This window comes from Pogonomyrmex barbatus, unplaced genomic scaffold (genome assembly GCF_055798465.1).
Source record: "Pogonomyrmex barbatus isolate J1 unplaced genomic scaffold, ASM5579846v1 scaffold3, whole genome shotgun sequence".
Lineage (NCBI taxonomy): Eukaryota > Metazoa > Arthropoda > Insecta > Hymenoptera > Formicidae > Pogonomyrmex > Pogonomyrmex barbatus.
In genome coordinates, this window is record NW_028297127.1 from 6,901,264 (window position 1) to 6,917,617 (window position 16,354).

At 39.7% G+C, this 16,354-nt stretch overlaps 1 protein-coding gene across 10 annotated transcripts in view; it reads left to right on the plus strand.

Annotated features, from left to right (window-relative positions):
* Positions 1-16,354, plus strand: part of LOC105429204 (IGF-II mRNA-binding protein) — a 67,118-nt gene that overhangs the window by 30,829 nt on the left and 19,935 nt on the right. For 5 of the 10 annotated variants that reach the window (XM_089080248.1, XM_089080249.1, XM_089080250.1 and 2 more), the window contains 5 exons: positions 13,179-13,355; positions 13,626-14,009; positions 14,226-14,478; positions 14,895-15,251; positions 15,985-16,236. In XM_089080248.1, coding sequence (XP_088936374.1) covers positions 13,179-13,355; positions 13,626-14,009; positions 14,226-14,478; positions 14,895-15,251; positions 15,985-16,236 — 1,423 coding nt within the window. Of the gene's footprint in view, positions 1-12,763; positions 12,976-13,178; positions 13,356-13,625; positions 14,010-14,225; positions 14,479-14,894; positions 15,252-15,984; positions 16,237-16,354 lie in introns of those variants that run through there. The other 5 variants (XM_089080247.1, XM_011642030.3, XM_089080254.1 and 2 more) reach the window with 3 other exon arrangements.

The window sequence follows — 16,354 nt, forward strand, 5'->3', positions numbered from 1 at the left end:
CGCACCGCGCTCGATAATACGTTATGCAAAGAGTTATGCAAAACGCCGGTCGTCGCACGCCGACGTATACATACCGCTATCTTCCTCGATATGAGCCAAGAAGACGTCGGCGTTCCACGTAATCCGAGATTCAGGCCGGCGTCGTCGCGAGCGTCTCGTAATCGCGAGAGCACGCGTAAATAAACCGTCCATTCACATGCGAACGAAAACGGGTATCTTGCGTACGATGTGCACTTTGTTCGTTCAATTCCGACCCACAACTCTCCGTTGATTCACGGCGACTCGCACAAACATTTAATCATCGATAAAATTTGATCCACGCGAGCCAATTTGCGAGTTTCCATTATATCTCCCGCGCGGCTTTAAACTTTAAAAAGCATTTTGCTTTATTTATTCAATATCAGATTTATTTATTAACGAAAAAATTTTTATTTAATGAGAATGATGAAAGAAACGATTAGAACACGATAATAATATTTAGCTTTGCGGTTATTATTATTTTATATGAATTTTTCAAATAAAGAAAGAAAGTAGAAAGCGTTCCGTATTGATTATAAAATTACACCAAGTCAATTTTTTTTTATTCTATTAAAAATCAGGCTGATGAATGACGCTCGTAGGAGAAACGAATAAGACACATAGGTCATAAGCCGGACGCGTTACACATGTGTAACAATCCGCTGATCTTGATGATTCATATCGGGTCGTCGGCTTTTCCATTGACGAATGATTTTACGGGACACTTGTTGCTCTTATCGAAATGCCGATGCAACGAATACGAGAGTCAGGAATGAGAAATCCGCGAGAATCTCATCATTCTCCAATTGAGATCATTGGTGAAGAAAAAGTGATCGTGGTTTTTTTTTTAAATTAACTTGTTTTTTGCGATGATAAAATTTCAACTAGGCTATTTTGAGAATCTTGGTTCTCGCAGTGTTACATCTTTCATTTTACATATTACATTTTTCATGCGCATGATTAATTGCTGCAAATCATGAACCTCCGAGCATCGAAATGTACCTTATTGCTTTTGCGCGCAAACTATAGCACTTCTTAATCACAGATGCCGACTGTGATTATCGTTATTGTCCCCGTTGGGGGGATAATTAACGAACACAAGGAAAACTAACGGAAGGTCTTGCACGAGTCATTGACGGTCTCGACATCATCTCCATCATGTCGAATGATTCAGCGCAACTCAGGTTATGAGAAACGGTATAATCACGCCATTCAATATTTAGTCGACTAATGCAAATTACGTTTGTAATATACAAGTGCATTTAGCGTAGGCGGTCGTGTTAACGAACGACGTTAGTCACAAATGTCCATAATCCTATTATCCAAAATTCGATAAGTCTTAAAATTAATTCATTTATAATCTTTACACATCTTCTCACATTTCTCTCTCTAACAATATAAATTTTTATATCTTTTCTCACGAAATTATCTTGCACGAAAGAAATCGTTTGATTGACTGTACCAAAATTTTCATTAAAAATGAACGAAATTCCGGTTAAAGTTATCAGAATTCAGTTTAAACCAACAAGATTTCCGATTAATTTAGGCAGAAATCTGATAATTTCAATTGAATTTCTGATTTGTTCATTTTTAAACAGAATTTTAATCAGCCAACCAAAGCATTTTCCATACAAAATAATTTTACGAGAAAGGATCGTATAAAAATGTACATTATTAGGGAGAAAAAGATATAAAGTTTATAAATGAATTAATTCTAAAAATTATCTATCCTTTACGTGTGACAAGTCATTAGCACATACACATATATATATATGCACAACGCAATCCTTGAGAGATGTAATTGGGTTGCAGTCGTCATAAATGCAGGTAACGCGCGTATGTATAATAAGATTTACAGTTGCACCGGTAATTCGTCGCGTCAGAAATATCCTGAGCTCGTGCCAACAACGTCGCGGATGTGCAGCCACGTCGGCATTGTGAATTTCGGCGTTTTAGAATATGATGCAACCGCACGATAAGCCCTCATTTCAACTTCTCCTCGCTTCTCATTAATAATAATAAAATTTATATCTTAATGAAACAAAAAGAGGTGTATACCGTTAAATTCTGGCATTTCTACGATATTTCAGACGGGATAATTGAGTGAAAATGGGGAGATACGAAAACAAAAGTGACGGTGCATTTTTTATGCGTTTATTCCTTATTAGTGTTAAAAACCGACGTTTTTGTACGTTTGAATGCTCGCGATGGAGCTCGGAGGTCGTTAACTCGCTCCGGTTCTTGCTTCGCTCCTCGTGACAGCGAGGCGCATTCTTTTGATAAGGCCACAGTGAATCTTTCGTGATGATTACGTCATCGCGGCAACGTGGTCCGCATAGCTCCGTGAATAAATTGGCGACAAGGATACATTTTCTCGGCATCGATTCATCGCGCGCGCGCGCGCGGCTCCTTCTTTTTCTTTATCGTCATCTTCCGCGAATCGGCCGGAAATCATCATTGCATATATTGCCATCAGTGTTACTTACACACACACACACACACACACACACACACATTATCTTGAGACGTAAGGTGTATCTTTCCAAGTATTTAGATAATATCACGTATCATCAATTCAGTAGTGAATCTGCTATCTTTTGTAAAAAGATAGTTTTCGCGCTTAATCGAGAGAGCAGGAGTATAAAAACATAATAAATTAATCTCGATCTATCATATCCTGTTTAATTTATTAAATAAATGTGAGTCTCTCTCTCTTCATCGTTACTATATGGATAAGGATTAAAGAAAAAAATGTCGGCAAGTAACCTTGAAGCTCTGTTATGTATTTAAAATCAGTTTGTATCCCGATACAATTGTGTAATGAAATAAATCAACAGTTCATTGTGATAAAAAGGGAATAGTAAGAAGGAATATAACTACGCTTCGGTGATTTAAACGCGATCCCAACGACGCTTTTAACGATAACTATTAATTCTCTCTTAACATTTCGTCTTTGCTTCGCGTAAGTGGAGACAGGAGGACGGGGGGAGGGGGGGGTGGGAAGGATTCTACAAAGACCATTTTGTTGTGTCGAGAGGAAATTTACCGGTGATCTTTCGAGAATATTTTACACTGCCATCGGCGGCCATAGGCGGCGGTCACATAAATTAGTACGGCGTGTATGTGCCGTTAAGTGGTCGCTATCACAAAATAACTGCAACATAATAAACGTCCGTGGAAGAAAGGCGGGCGGGGCAGAGAGGAAGGGAAGATATACGCCGCGGAGGTATGCGCCTCGTGTTTTTGATACGCGCCTAATCGCCGTGACATAATCGCCGTACCGCCGCGCGCAGCATGACGTGATCTCGTAATATAATCGATGCCCTTTTGTTTGGAAGCCACGCGGCTCGTTAACGTAAAAGCATACACGTGATGATGCACATACACATGTACACCCACACATGTACACACACACACACACACACACACACACATACGTACACACACGTACGGATATATATATATATATATATATACGTGATCTATCGAGTGAACCATCAGAAAATTATTTTTCTCGCACAACACGTGGAAAGACTGATCGCAGCCGAAGCACCCTGTAGGATTTCACAATATATTCTTCTCAATCGATGGTCTTGTCGAGCGTCATGCGCGACATGCACGAAATGCATCCTTTCAACGCGGGGTCATTGGGAGAGATTTATTACGAGATTTAACACGATAAAATCATACGTGATAACTCGATCTCCTCCGCTTCTGTCCTCCTTTGTCAATTCCTTTTAGGATTAGAGTTAGGCAACACACGCGGAGAGGTCGCGGTTCGGAACATGTCGATGAATCAATATGAGTACTACACTAAAAATATCTGCGCGCGACATTACGAACGAAGAAGGAGACGGAGGGTCTCTGTAAAAATAAAGGATTGAACGCGATGCGGTTCTGCCCTAAGTTTCAACGCAACCAGGTCAGGCCTTCCGTTCAGGCAAAAACCGAACGATCGGGTCCGATTCGATTCGCGTCCGACCGGCTCGCGCGACCGGGACGACAGTTCGATATTATTGAGCTCAAATAAACGCGCGCTTTTGTCTCACGGCGTGTCGTCGGCCAACCGCGGAACTCTGAACGTGAAGTTAAAAATAAAGGCGATCATTTAGCGGTCTCTACATCGAGGCCGGCCACGGCATAATACGGAACTGGGATCCCGACGTTCGCGCCAGAACCTATTTCACTTCAAGCCGATCGCTTTTTAATCGGTCACCAACTACCGTAGAGAAATTCGTCATCGATTAAAAATCGTTTCCCAACTTTTTCATATGTGTACACAAAATATGCGCTTTAAATCGATCCGACAATTCTGAATTAATTGAAAGAATTAAATCAAATATTACTAACGTATGTTTTATAAACCTGATTTCAACAAAATCTAGGAGCCTGAAAACCGCGCTGCGATTACACGCGTTTAATTTAGATCAACTAATCCAGTTAATTATTGAATAATTCAATGTAATAATTTAATTATTGATTCAATCATATTTGAGAGAATTTATAGGTGGTTTTAGCCAACGAGAAATAACATAAATGAAAAAATAATATAAAGTTAGTGTGGCTTAATTTACCTTTGATAATTAAAGGATACAGAATATATCATATTAACGTTGATCTCTCATCCGGAGGTATTTATGAATAAGTGCGGCAATAACGATGATGATTAATATGATCGCAGAACACTGCAATTTGTGTAGAATTAACTTCTGTTACGTAAAATGGGATGGGATATTCGACAGTGTGAGACGCGAGTGCCATTAATGAGCTCGATCGACCAAAGTCCGCGCATCTCGTACAGAAAATCGCTCCCTATTACACGCCTGAATCGCCTTGGCCATCCGCCGCTTTCTCACGGAAGTTCTCAAAAAGGAAGAAGGCGCCGCGGCGAAAAAGGACGAAGAGAGAGAGAGAGAGAGAGGGAGGGAGGGAAAAAGAGCGAGCTTTATTGGCGTCGAAACGGCGTTTCGCGCGATCGAACACGGGTCGTTATACCTGACTTTGATATATGTATATCTATAGGCGTACGTATGTGTCCGCATTTATCCATGTGTACCTGTCGTATCGATCGTTCCCTTGCCGTCCGTTGGCGCGGCCCTAAACGCGCGATATCGAGCGCAAACAATCGTATTCGATACCTTCCTCCTTCGGAATCGAGCGCGCGTGACAAAATCCGTCCCGAGGAAGATTCTACGTAACCATTATCGTCGTATCCTGACATCGACGTCGAAGGGAATCGCGATCGAAACGCATTGATTTTCCTCGCGCGCTAAGGGAGAGGATTGATCTCATCGAACTCTTCACGGAGGGAAAAAGAAACGGGAGATCCTCGTCGCGGCCAGAACTCCTTCCGACGAGTTTCGCTCTCTTCCCGACGCCGCTGAATGAACGTAGGGTACTACGAGCTATCCGTTAATAATTCCGACGCTGAGTCACCGTTTCCAATACGCCCACTGTCATCGCTCGGTGCATTCCGAATGACGTCGGTCGCTGACACCGCGGTGTGACGTCCGCCTCCCTCCCGTAGATCCCACGTTGTTCCTCGAGCTATCGGAAATCGCGATCGGTGCCGCGCATGACTACTCCGTCGGCCGGGGATGTCAAGTCATTTCGATAAACAGAGAGTGACGCGAGTCTCGAACTATTTCGAGCCGAGGACGTTTCGGGAAATCCGCGCGATGGACGCGTTCACAGACGGTAAATAACCGATGATTGCGATCCTGTAAAATAAAAAAAGAAAAAAACAAAAAAAAAACAAACATCGAGAGAGTGGATGAAAAAATATTGTTTGCTGCTTTTTGGTGTAGATGAATGTGTAGATAGATTTGATATCACCGGTTGTATCTATCGAGAGTGAGGGGCCAGCGATCGACTTGCTAACAGTGACTTGCATTAGTGCATTAGTTCTGTAAATTATTACCTTGGCACAAGATACTATTTCTATTACTATTTCATAAGGGAAGAGAGCGAGATGTGTACTTTTTCATTTATTTCACATTTGCCTTTCATCTGTCTTTTTAAGTCTCTTCATACGGTATAAATATGGGAACTACGTCCTCTCAGACGGCGAGACGGCATGAAATTTTACTTATATCGTCAGAAACTCAATAAACAACTTAGCTATACATATCTAGCCTGGTATTTTTCCATACAAAATGCGTTGTACTTGCTGATGTGCTTTAGCTACGTGCAATTTTCAACGTATAATATGCAACATATAACTTTCACGTCGCACTCGCGCGAAGATTAGGTTGAATTATATAGCGATGTGTCGCGCTATTAAAACATAATTATAAATAAATAATCAATAATTAAATAAATGAAAATAGCGTCTACACAACCAATGCACGTGACACAGTGATACGTTGCTCTAAGATGCTCGTGATTGCTCACAAGCGTTATGCAATTTCTGCTTCTGATACGACCGCTGCTCGTTATCTCTGGCATTCTTATTGCGCTCGTTTCTTAGTGCGTTTTTCTCTATCTCCTCCTTTTTATCTCCCAGTAATGCTGTGACGGTTGTTATCGGTACCGCGCCTCTCCTTCCTACAATTTACTGCAATCGTGTCGATGCACTCGTCGTGCATCCAGTAGTATATTTATATCCTTGACAACGTAGGCGATTTATTACTACCGTAATTCCTGCCGTTTTCCTGGTTTGATATTATCCTCCTTTTGCTATTCTACTATTGAAGGATAATTTTCATCCTGTACAGATTATTTCTTGTAAATAAAATAAATAATTTAAAATAAAGACGTCGCTATTAAGTCTACGCATCCAAATTCGAGAACTAAAAATTATCTTTAATTATCTTAAATAAATTAATATTTTTATTAATATTTTTAATTAAGGTTTTTATTTTATTAAGATATTTTTTAGAATTACACGCGTTAAGAAGACACTGTTAAATCTTATTAAAAATACTAATCTATATTTTTTAGTATTACGAAATTATTAAAAATTGTACTTCGAACATATTGAAAATATTTCAGATTTGATCTTTTAATTTTTCTAAACGTGCATAATATCGATATATATAAGTCACGCAAATGTCATGACTTCTAAACTATTTCTTCACTCAAGTGAAAGTCGTTTATCTACTTTACATTAATGTAATTTTGTATCACGATCCAAAGTAGTACGCAAACATTAAAATTCTTAACAAGGTCCACATTGTAGCACAGGAATTTTAATTTCTTTCTTTTTTGGCACTACTATAATTGTATAACATGTAATGTAGAATAAAGATAATGAAATGTTACATGAAAAAAAAAAATAAGAGATACATTCCGTATTTAAGAAATTAGACATTTCATAATTTGTTACATATTTTTATGTAGCAAATGCAACAGTCAGTTTCGCAATGTTGCGTCATTATGATGCAAAAGCCATTTGGATTAGAAAAAGCTAACAAACAGTTAGAAACCATTTTATGAAAATTGAAATGCCTTAAGTCTCAAACGAAAAACTTTTGCTTCTTTTTAGTGATAATATATGAAAGAATTGTAGAAAGCTCAAATAATTGTATTATATAATTTACGCAATACTTTAATAATCCGTTAAAATAATTATATTTCATATATATATATATATATATATATATATATATATATATAAAATATATATTACATAAGTCGTGTAATTTAATTGTGTAATTTTCCTCATTTCCTTTTGTATCAAATACTTCTTATATAATTAATTCAATATATCTTTCATTCATTATTATACATTCGTTCATTGATCTCTCAACAATGTCGAATTTTTCGAATCATGACGAAATATGGATCTTTACGATTTTGATACAGATTTATCGCTCATTTCTATGGATCGGTTGTTGGCGTACCCTTCCTACCGCGTATTACACCGCGTTTCGTGATATCCTTAATTCGATATCCGGTGACGCATGTTGTCGGTTTCCGGTGCCGAGGTACTAACTCTTTCCATGCGCGCGTTTATCGCGGAAAAATTACTGGAAGTTGAGCCTGACGCAAACACACACACTGTCGACACTGTAAGGAAATAGGGTGACGGCTAGAGCTAGCCGCCAGTGTCAATATTAACAACCCCCTGTTGCGCTTCTACCTTATCTATCTGCCTTATCCATAGATAGTACGGCGACGAGGATATCGGACTTTTTTCACATACCGATACGACATTATCATTTTTTGATTAAAAACGGACCTTCCCTCGGTATGCTTTCGCCTGTATCACTATTTCGAGACAGTCAAACAACTTAAAATTTCAAATCATATTTCATATTTACTCCGAATACAAATACCTGCGAATACGCTTCAAAAAGTTTTCTTTTAAATTCATTCTTGTTTTTCAATTGCTCGTTATCTTCTCGTCATTTTTATTTTGAAATCGCATACGATACGCATGTAATAACATACGAACTATAGTCCATATTCTCAACTCACTTTTCTCTATAAAAATGTCTTAATAACGTGGCCTCTTGATCAATCAAGTGACCACTCTTAGAGGCCTCTAAAAGTGGTCACTTAAAAAAAATTTATCGTCAAAAGGGAGTTTAAGATACAGACCTATGTTAATATATTTCTACGTTGAACTGTATTGACGGAATAAAAAACAATTATAGTCCATCGATTGTTGTACAATAATAACGAAACTGAAAGACTCTTCCTGCGACATTGCACTTTAGGCACCGTCGTGTCGACGACGTCTCGGCCGACACCGTGCGCACGTGCGTGCGTCACGCACACGCAGGCGTAACTGGAAAGCGACGCACGTGCCATGCGGTCGCGCAGGTTACCCTACCTACACGCGATCTTCATGTCGAATCGCGCAACGACGTCTCCTCCCGCTCTCCGACACGCTCAACATTAGAATCGATGTGTTCTGCTGATAATCGAATTTGGGGACAGAATTCGACGACAAGAAAAATACGAAGACTTATAATTGGACGGATGTACTTAAAACGCGTGTTACCTTAGAAAATATCGGTCAGTGGCCGGACTTCTCGCTTCGAAACAATTCCGATGTTGTAAAAACTGTGATTTGCCATTCGAATTTTTCAACGTCGGATAAAACGTCGTATAAATTATATGTATAAGAAAATAGATGACACTTATAGCAATATTCTAAAAGAGGTTCTATCTCACACCGTGATCGATGCGTGAAACTGAGATTTCTGAGGACGTGTCTCGTCCAATCTTCTTTCTTCTTCATTCTATCAATATTTACGCTGATATACAGAGGTATCGGTGGCGGATAGATAAGATATAAAATTTCTAATTGCGACTATGATTTTCCTCGGAAAAATGGAGACGTTTTATCTTTTCAATTTCGATATTTTAACGTACGTTACATCAGGCTCGTTTTGATGGAGAATGATGGAGGGATGGGGAGGCGCACCACAGAAACTTCCTGGATTTTAATATGTGACCGCCCTTGGCCAGCGGCTTCCACACAGCGGTTTTTCCCATGTGTGCGTGTGTGTGAAGTCACGCCGCTGGCACTTTCCCTTTTCAAGATCGATTTTGGCGCCGTGCGTCCGGACGGCGCAAGTCGACGACGTCGACGGTTCTTCACGCAGGGCTGTATTTATATGCGCGACTACCCAATACGTTTGCCTCGTTTTACGTTCAGGAAATCGACGGGCACTCATCCCTTCCAATTTCCATGATCTCGACAGATTTTTCAAGAACGAAGAATTATATTTGAAAGCCATCCGTTTGACTAGAAAGTGTTTGATTAATAGAATCGCTGCTGTTGTATTCAAAGAGAGATAAAGATTCCTCAATAGCTTCCTCAATTCGCTCTCGCGAATTAGCCGTGTCGCGCTATCGGCACCCTCGAAATTGTCGGTCGATCCGCCCGCGCTTTCCGTCCATTCCTCATGTGCGCGCCTCCCTCCTCTCCCTTCAGCACCTAAATCATCCACGCTCGCTCCATCGGTTCGTTATTAACGGCAAAAAAAACATGAGGGCGGCCGAAGAGTGGGACGGATGGAAGAAAAAGAGTGCCCGAAAAAGGTGTCTTAGGCCGGGACATCAAAAGCTCTTCCACGGGGGTGACCTGCCGCAATCCATCCCTGTCCGCAAAGGCCCTCTCTCTCTCTCTCTCTCTCTCTCTCTCTCTCTCTCTCTCTCTTTCTCTATTTCTCTCTTGGTCTCTCGTTCTCTACCCTCCCTCCTGACGCTCCCTCTCTGTTCCTCCGCGTTCCCCTTTCGTCGCCTCGCGAAAACCCGCCGCCTTTCGTTAAAGGTGACCCGACGAAATCGCCAACGAGTCACACGTGCGTGCAAAAGGGTTGAAGGGAGGGAGAGAGCGGTTAGAGGAAAACAGGGTGAGGAGAGTCCTCCGAGGGGTAGTGGGCGGCGGGAACCACGGGGCAGACGGTGCACGCACTCCTTGCGCTATATCATGGATACCGCCGAAAATCCCCTAAAGGGAAGTACGCGAAACAAAGGCCACCCCCTTCCACCCCCACATCATACCCCGCCCGCCGTCCGTCGTATCTCTCCTCCCTTTCCTCATGTGCGCGAGTTTAGCGTTTAGCATCTTTGTCTTCTCTTCCTCTTCTGCTATTTTTTTTTTTTAATTGGGCGAACGCACGCTTAATTTGTCGTTGGTTTTCATTACTTTTCTTCGTCGTAATATGGTTTGAGAAGCTTAAAGTCTGAAATGCATAAGTCTATAATGCACCTTTACCTGAGACTCAATATTCAGAGAGTCAAGTGTATTAAGTTGTATTTAGAAGAAACTCTCCTCAAGTATAAATCCCTTAATAATTAATATGGAAATAATGTTTGCAATTATTTGTTAAATTACTGAGATTTTTATAAGTCAAGGGTGAGAGAGAGAGAGAGAGAGAGAGAGAGGGGGGGGGAGGAGAGAAAATATTCAGATCTTCATTTATTTGTGTATTTAAACATCGATTAATGATTGATATTGATGAAGAATTTTTTCAATATTCTACACTACTTTTTTATTGTTGCATTCTAGGAGTGCATGTACTTTAGTTACGAGTGTTATTACGCGAATTGGAAGGAAGGGGGATTCGACATTGCAATGCTATCGATTCTCAATTTTTCCAATAAATAAATTCATGGTATCGCAGCATTCATAAATTTAACATGAATTGCAATATAAATACGAAATGATCCCTCGTTGCATGTAGGTATTGCAACCTGGCAATGCATCTTGCGTGTATCGAGCACATTTCGCTTTCTCCATAAATTATTTTTATGATACACACGAGAGATCGATAATTCGATATATTATGCAAGAAGGTAATGAAGTTACTAAAAACTGTTTTCAATTATTATTAATATCATTTTACTATTAATTGTAAAAACGAAAATACGAATCCTTATCATATCAACATATTTTCATTTAAAACGAACGCTACTAATTATTTCAACACGTACGTAGTCATCGAGAAAAAATTATATAAAAAGTCTATAAAAATTTAATCCTCGATAAAAAAAAAATCGTAAACATTAAAGAGCGAGTGTCCATTGTTCAATTTAAGCCGGATTTAAATTTTAATCAAACGATATTTCCCAGACTGATGATTCAATTGACCAGAAACATTCTCGTAGACAATCTAGGTTGCGCAAGGACGATCGCGCAATCGTTCCATCTCACGAAAGCACGTCGGAGTTTATCTTCGGACCCTATCGAGGTCCTGGAGGGTCGTTCGCCGCGTCTTCTTCAAGGTTGCTCGAAAGCTCGCCGCGGCACCGGTGATGAGTGGGTCGACCCGCTGAAAAATCGATACGTACGAAAGTGAGAGTCGCTCCCTCGGTCGTTCCACCCTTCTTTTTGTTCTTCACGCTCCGCGTACTCTTCTTACTTGCCGTTTGGTTCATTCATGTCGTCGTGGCGGCCACGCCGATAAACGCACAAGCACAGTTCACGCTCGTGCAAGCCCGGACAAAGTAGCCCGCAAAGCTGACCAAAATGAAATTTAACCGCGTGCGACTCGAGGTATTTGTTTCAATACATACCTCAAGAATCATCAAAGGTCTCTTATAATAATAATCATCATCATCTAATTCGTAGTTATGTGACCTCTCGACTACTAACATTAATATGAGAGTAATGAATTCCTTAATGAAGAAATTGTAATGAACAAATTGAAGAGTCCTTTTAATCAAATAAGTAAGATTGTTGTAATTATATAAATAAAAGGATTTTATATAAAGATTTTCATATAAGACACAGGCTACAATTTAATGTGAAGCATGAAACTTTATATTTTCATAATTATAAAATTCACAATTATAAATATTACTTTTCAATTATATTGATAAAAGTTTAAACTTTAAGTTTAAAATTTATTTATCTTTTTCAGCTATTAAAGACCTTGTCAAGTATATCTCCGGAATTGTCGAGAATGATTTCGTAAATAGTAAAGATACAAAAGGATTCCACATAAATTTTCTCCACCAAAATCAAATGTCTTCGTTAGAATTGATAAATTGATATTTGGACATTAAAGAAATGATATTTAATTGATTTCACAAGAGAGACAGATTTCTGAAAATAAAATATCTTGTATAACGCGTGAAATTTTCTTCATCTTATTTTGCTTTATGCTTCATCATATTTTTTTCCTTGTGAAATCTTTGATATTTGCGTACAACGATAATGATGAATTTTATAATAACAACTTGATAACTTAGTTGAATGAATATGTAAAATTTCGTGTATCAATGTTGTGACACGTGTCATAACATATGTATCTCGTTTCGTTGTAAGGCAACAACGTCGCGATGTAATGTAAACAGGTGACGCTCCCCACTAGGTTACAGCTCAGTTTTCAAAGTTTATTAGCGATTACCGTTGGAATCTTGCTTGCTGCCGTGTAATTCTGTCAGAGTCGCGTTCGAGTCTGGCATTTATATGGCCGCTCTCTTTCTTCGCTTACAAGCTCTTCTCTGTCAAGATAAATTGGAATACGTTAAAGAGATGCGCGACGTTATATGGTATTCAAATATCTTTTACATACATTCTATGATTGTGTAGTTATTAATATCGTGTTATTAGACATTAGTTCATTAAAACAGTGCGCGCGCGCATGGTGTGTGTGTGTGTGTGTGTTTTACGTTTGTAATACAAAACATTCAATATTTCCACATATTCGCAGCTGAAACGTGTCTAATCCCAAGTGTTATCTATTTGTTTCCAGCAGCAGTGGGGTCGCTAAGGTCCTCGTGAGCAATCTACCGATCCAGGTTCGAATAGAGGATCTGGATCTGCTCTTTTCCAGCTACGGCCAGGTTCAGAACATCGAGAAGGTGCCGTCGCGAGACCCGAACACACAAAGCGTTCTCATTAGCTATGAGACGCAGGAACAAGTACAACAGTAAGTATATACCCAGGCTTTTCTCTCGTTTCGCGAAAGATCGATCCGAGAGATCGATCGTTCGTCATAGCGGAGCAGAGGAGTCACTGCCTCGTCGTCGTTTCGAATCACTTCCTTCTCGCCGCGTATACACGTTCACGTTGAGATCTGCGTTAGAAAAAAACTTTAAGAATTCGCGCTGATGAGATGCATCCGACGATATCCGACATCGTCGGCGACACGGCTCGCTTCCGTCCAGAAGAGAGACTCTAGAGATCTCGCTGTCCACAGGGCTGTGAACCAGTTAAATGGCTACGAGTTCGATGGCAATCCGTTGAAAGTGGAGATGTCTTCGGCAGAGAGCCGACGCAGAGGCCGCAGCCAGCGCGGCGGCGGCGTCGCCTTCTCCGGACTGCCGGGTTCCGGTCGCCAGACCGATTTCCCGCTGCGCATCCTCGTCCAATCCGACATGGTGGGCGCGATAATCGGCCGGCAAGGTTCCACTATCCGACAGATCACGCAGATGACGCGCGCCCGCGTTGACGTGCACCGCAAGGATAATGTTGGTTCCCTGGAGAAGGCCATCACCATCTATGGCAACCCCGAGAACTGCACTAATGCCTGCAAGAAAATTCTGGAGGTCATGCAACAGGAGGCAAATAACACAAACAAGGGGTACGACGGCGTTCCGAATAACTTTGATAACCTTTCGAGTTTGAGTTTTTTTTTCCGAAATGAAATTTCGTCTGGAATAAAATTATAAAATTGGAATATCAATTGATCGGAGATATATTAAATGTAAATTGAATTTTATTTTGGTTTAAGATTTTCAATTTATCAATTGATTGCCAAATTTTGTTATTAATAAATTACATTATTGCTTGTCAACAGTGAGATCACCCTGAAGATTCTCGCGCACAATAACCTTATCGGTCGAATCATTGGTAAAGGTGGTAACACGATCAAAAGAATCATGCAGGACACCGATACAAAAATCACCGTTAGCAGTATCAATGACATCAATAGCTTCAACCTCGAACGCATCATCACGGTTAAGGGCACAATTGATAATATGAGTAAAGCCGAGTCCATGATCTCCAGCAAACTGCGTCAGAGCTATGAAAATGATTTACAAGCTATGGCTGTGAGTTCCATCGTGTATTGTTCGCCACTTTTTAATTTTTTTATACGATATAAATATAATTCTCTCAGGATTTTTTATAAATTTTTTTAAATTAGTATGGAGGAAAAATTTAAATAAAAATAATTAACATAAAAATATAATATAAATGCAAACAAGTATAAATACATTCTTGTAAATTTTATTGATTTATAAATGACACAAGATCAAGGATCAAAACTTGGAGAGTTTTGTTTCAAACTTTACACAATATCAAACAAAATTGAAATGACAAGCAAACTTCTTCGTCAAATTTTTATCTAGAAATTTCAACGTCTACCTCGCCGAGGCAAAATAAGTGCCTCGGTTTTATAGAGGCACTATTGCGCAACACAGCCTAATACGAGACGTCTAATCGATATAATCATTATTCTTACTAGCCTCAAAGCATGATGTTCCCCGGTCTGCATCCGATGGCCATGATGTCCACCGCTGGTATGGGCTACAGCTCCCGTGGACCCAGCCTCTACGGTTCGGGACCCGCCCCGTATCCCTACCAGAGTAGCCTGCCTACTCAACAAGGCGTCCCCGCTAGCGACACCCAGGAAACGACCTTCCTCTACATTCCCAACAACAGCGTCGGCGCTATCATCGGAACGAAAGGCTCTCATATCCGCAACATCATAAGGTTCTCCGGTGCTAGCGTAAAAATTGCGCCTCTTGAGCAAGATAAGCCGGCTGAGCAACAGACCGAGAGGAAGGTTACCATCGTCGGTTCTCCGGAATCTCAATGGAAGGTAAGTAGAATCATCGTTATGATCTTATCTCAAGATTTAATTTAGATCAACGGATTTCTCTCTGTTCATTAAACATATTGAATATTACATATATTAAATAATTTAATTAATTATTTAATTATTAATTAATTAAAGTATTAAAAAATCATTAATTAATTAATAATGATTTTTTTCAACTTTTGATCATCTTCTTATAAAACCGAGGCATGTGGGAGCGATGGATTTGAACTTGGAATTTGCCGTTTACAAGTCAATGTTCTCTCTCAACGCTATACGATATCCCAATTTACAAACTATAATGACTATGACTTTCTGTTATTGATAATACTAAAACAACAAAATATAAAGTATTTTAACAGCCATGTATTCCCGATGCCATATTGGCAGATAGGTAACGCGTTACTATCGGCAATGTAGAGATCGCGGGTTCAAATCCGATCGTTTGTAAAAAAATTTATGCGGTTAGGTTAAAATTTCTAAGAATATTTTCGATTATCCTGCTACATTTGAGTGGATGTTGTCTTCTATGCATCAACTAGAATTAGCAGGAATATTAAAGAAAGGGCCCCGTACCGATCTCGTCGAAACATGCGAGAATCGGCCTCGTTTGTCCCTTCGATACTTTTTTTTTTTCCTTTTTTTTTCCCTTTTATTATCTCGTATCGATTTGTTGAACTTCGAAAGAATGTGAGATTTAATTTTGCATATTTTTATATTAAAATTGCGATTTCAGGCCCAATATCTAATCTTTGAAAAAATGCGGGAGGAAGGCTACGTTGCCGGCACCGAAGATGTTAGACTAACCATTGAGATTCTCGTGCCCAGTACCCAGGTTGGTCGAATCATCGGCAAAGGTGGTCAAAATGTGAGGGAGCTACAGCGTGTGACTGGAAGTGTCATTAAATTGTCAGAACAACAAGCAACTCCTCCTTCAGCCGAAGAGGAAACAACAGTCCATATCATCGGCCCTTTCTTCTCTGTTCAAGTGAGAAAGCTGATTTTTTAACTAATCTTTATGAATAGATATTTTTTTAAATTTACCTTCATTTATATGGAAAACTGTCCTTACTATGAAATATATAAATTATTTTATTATATACCAG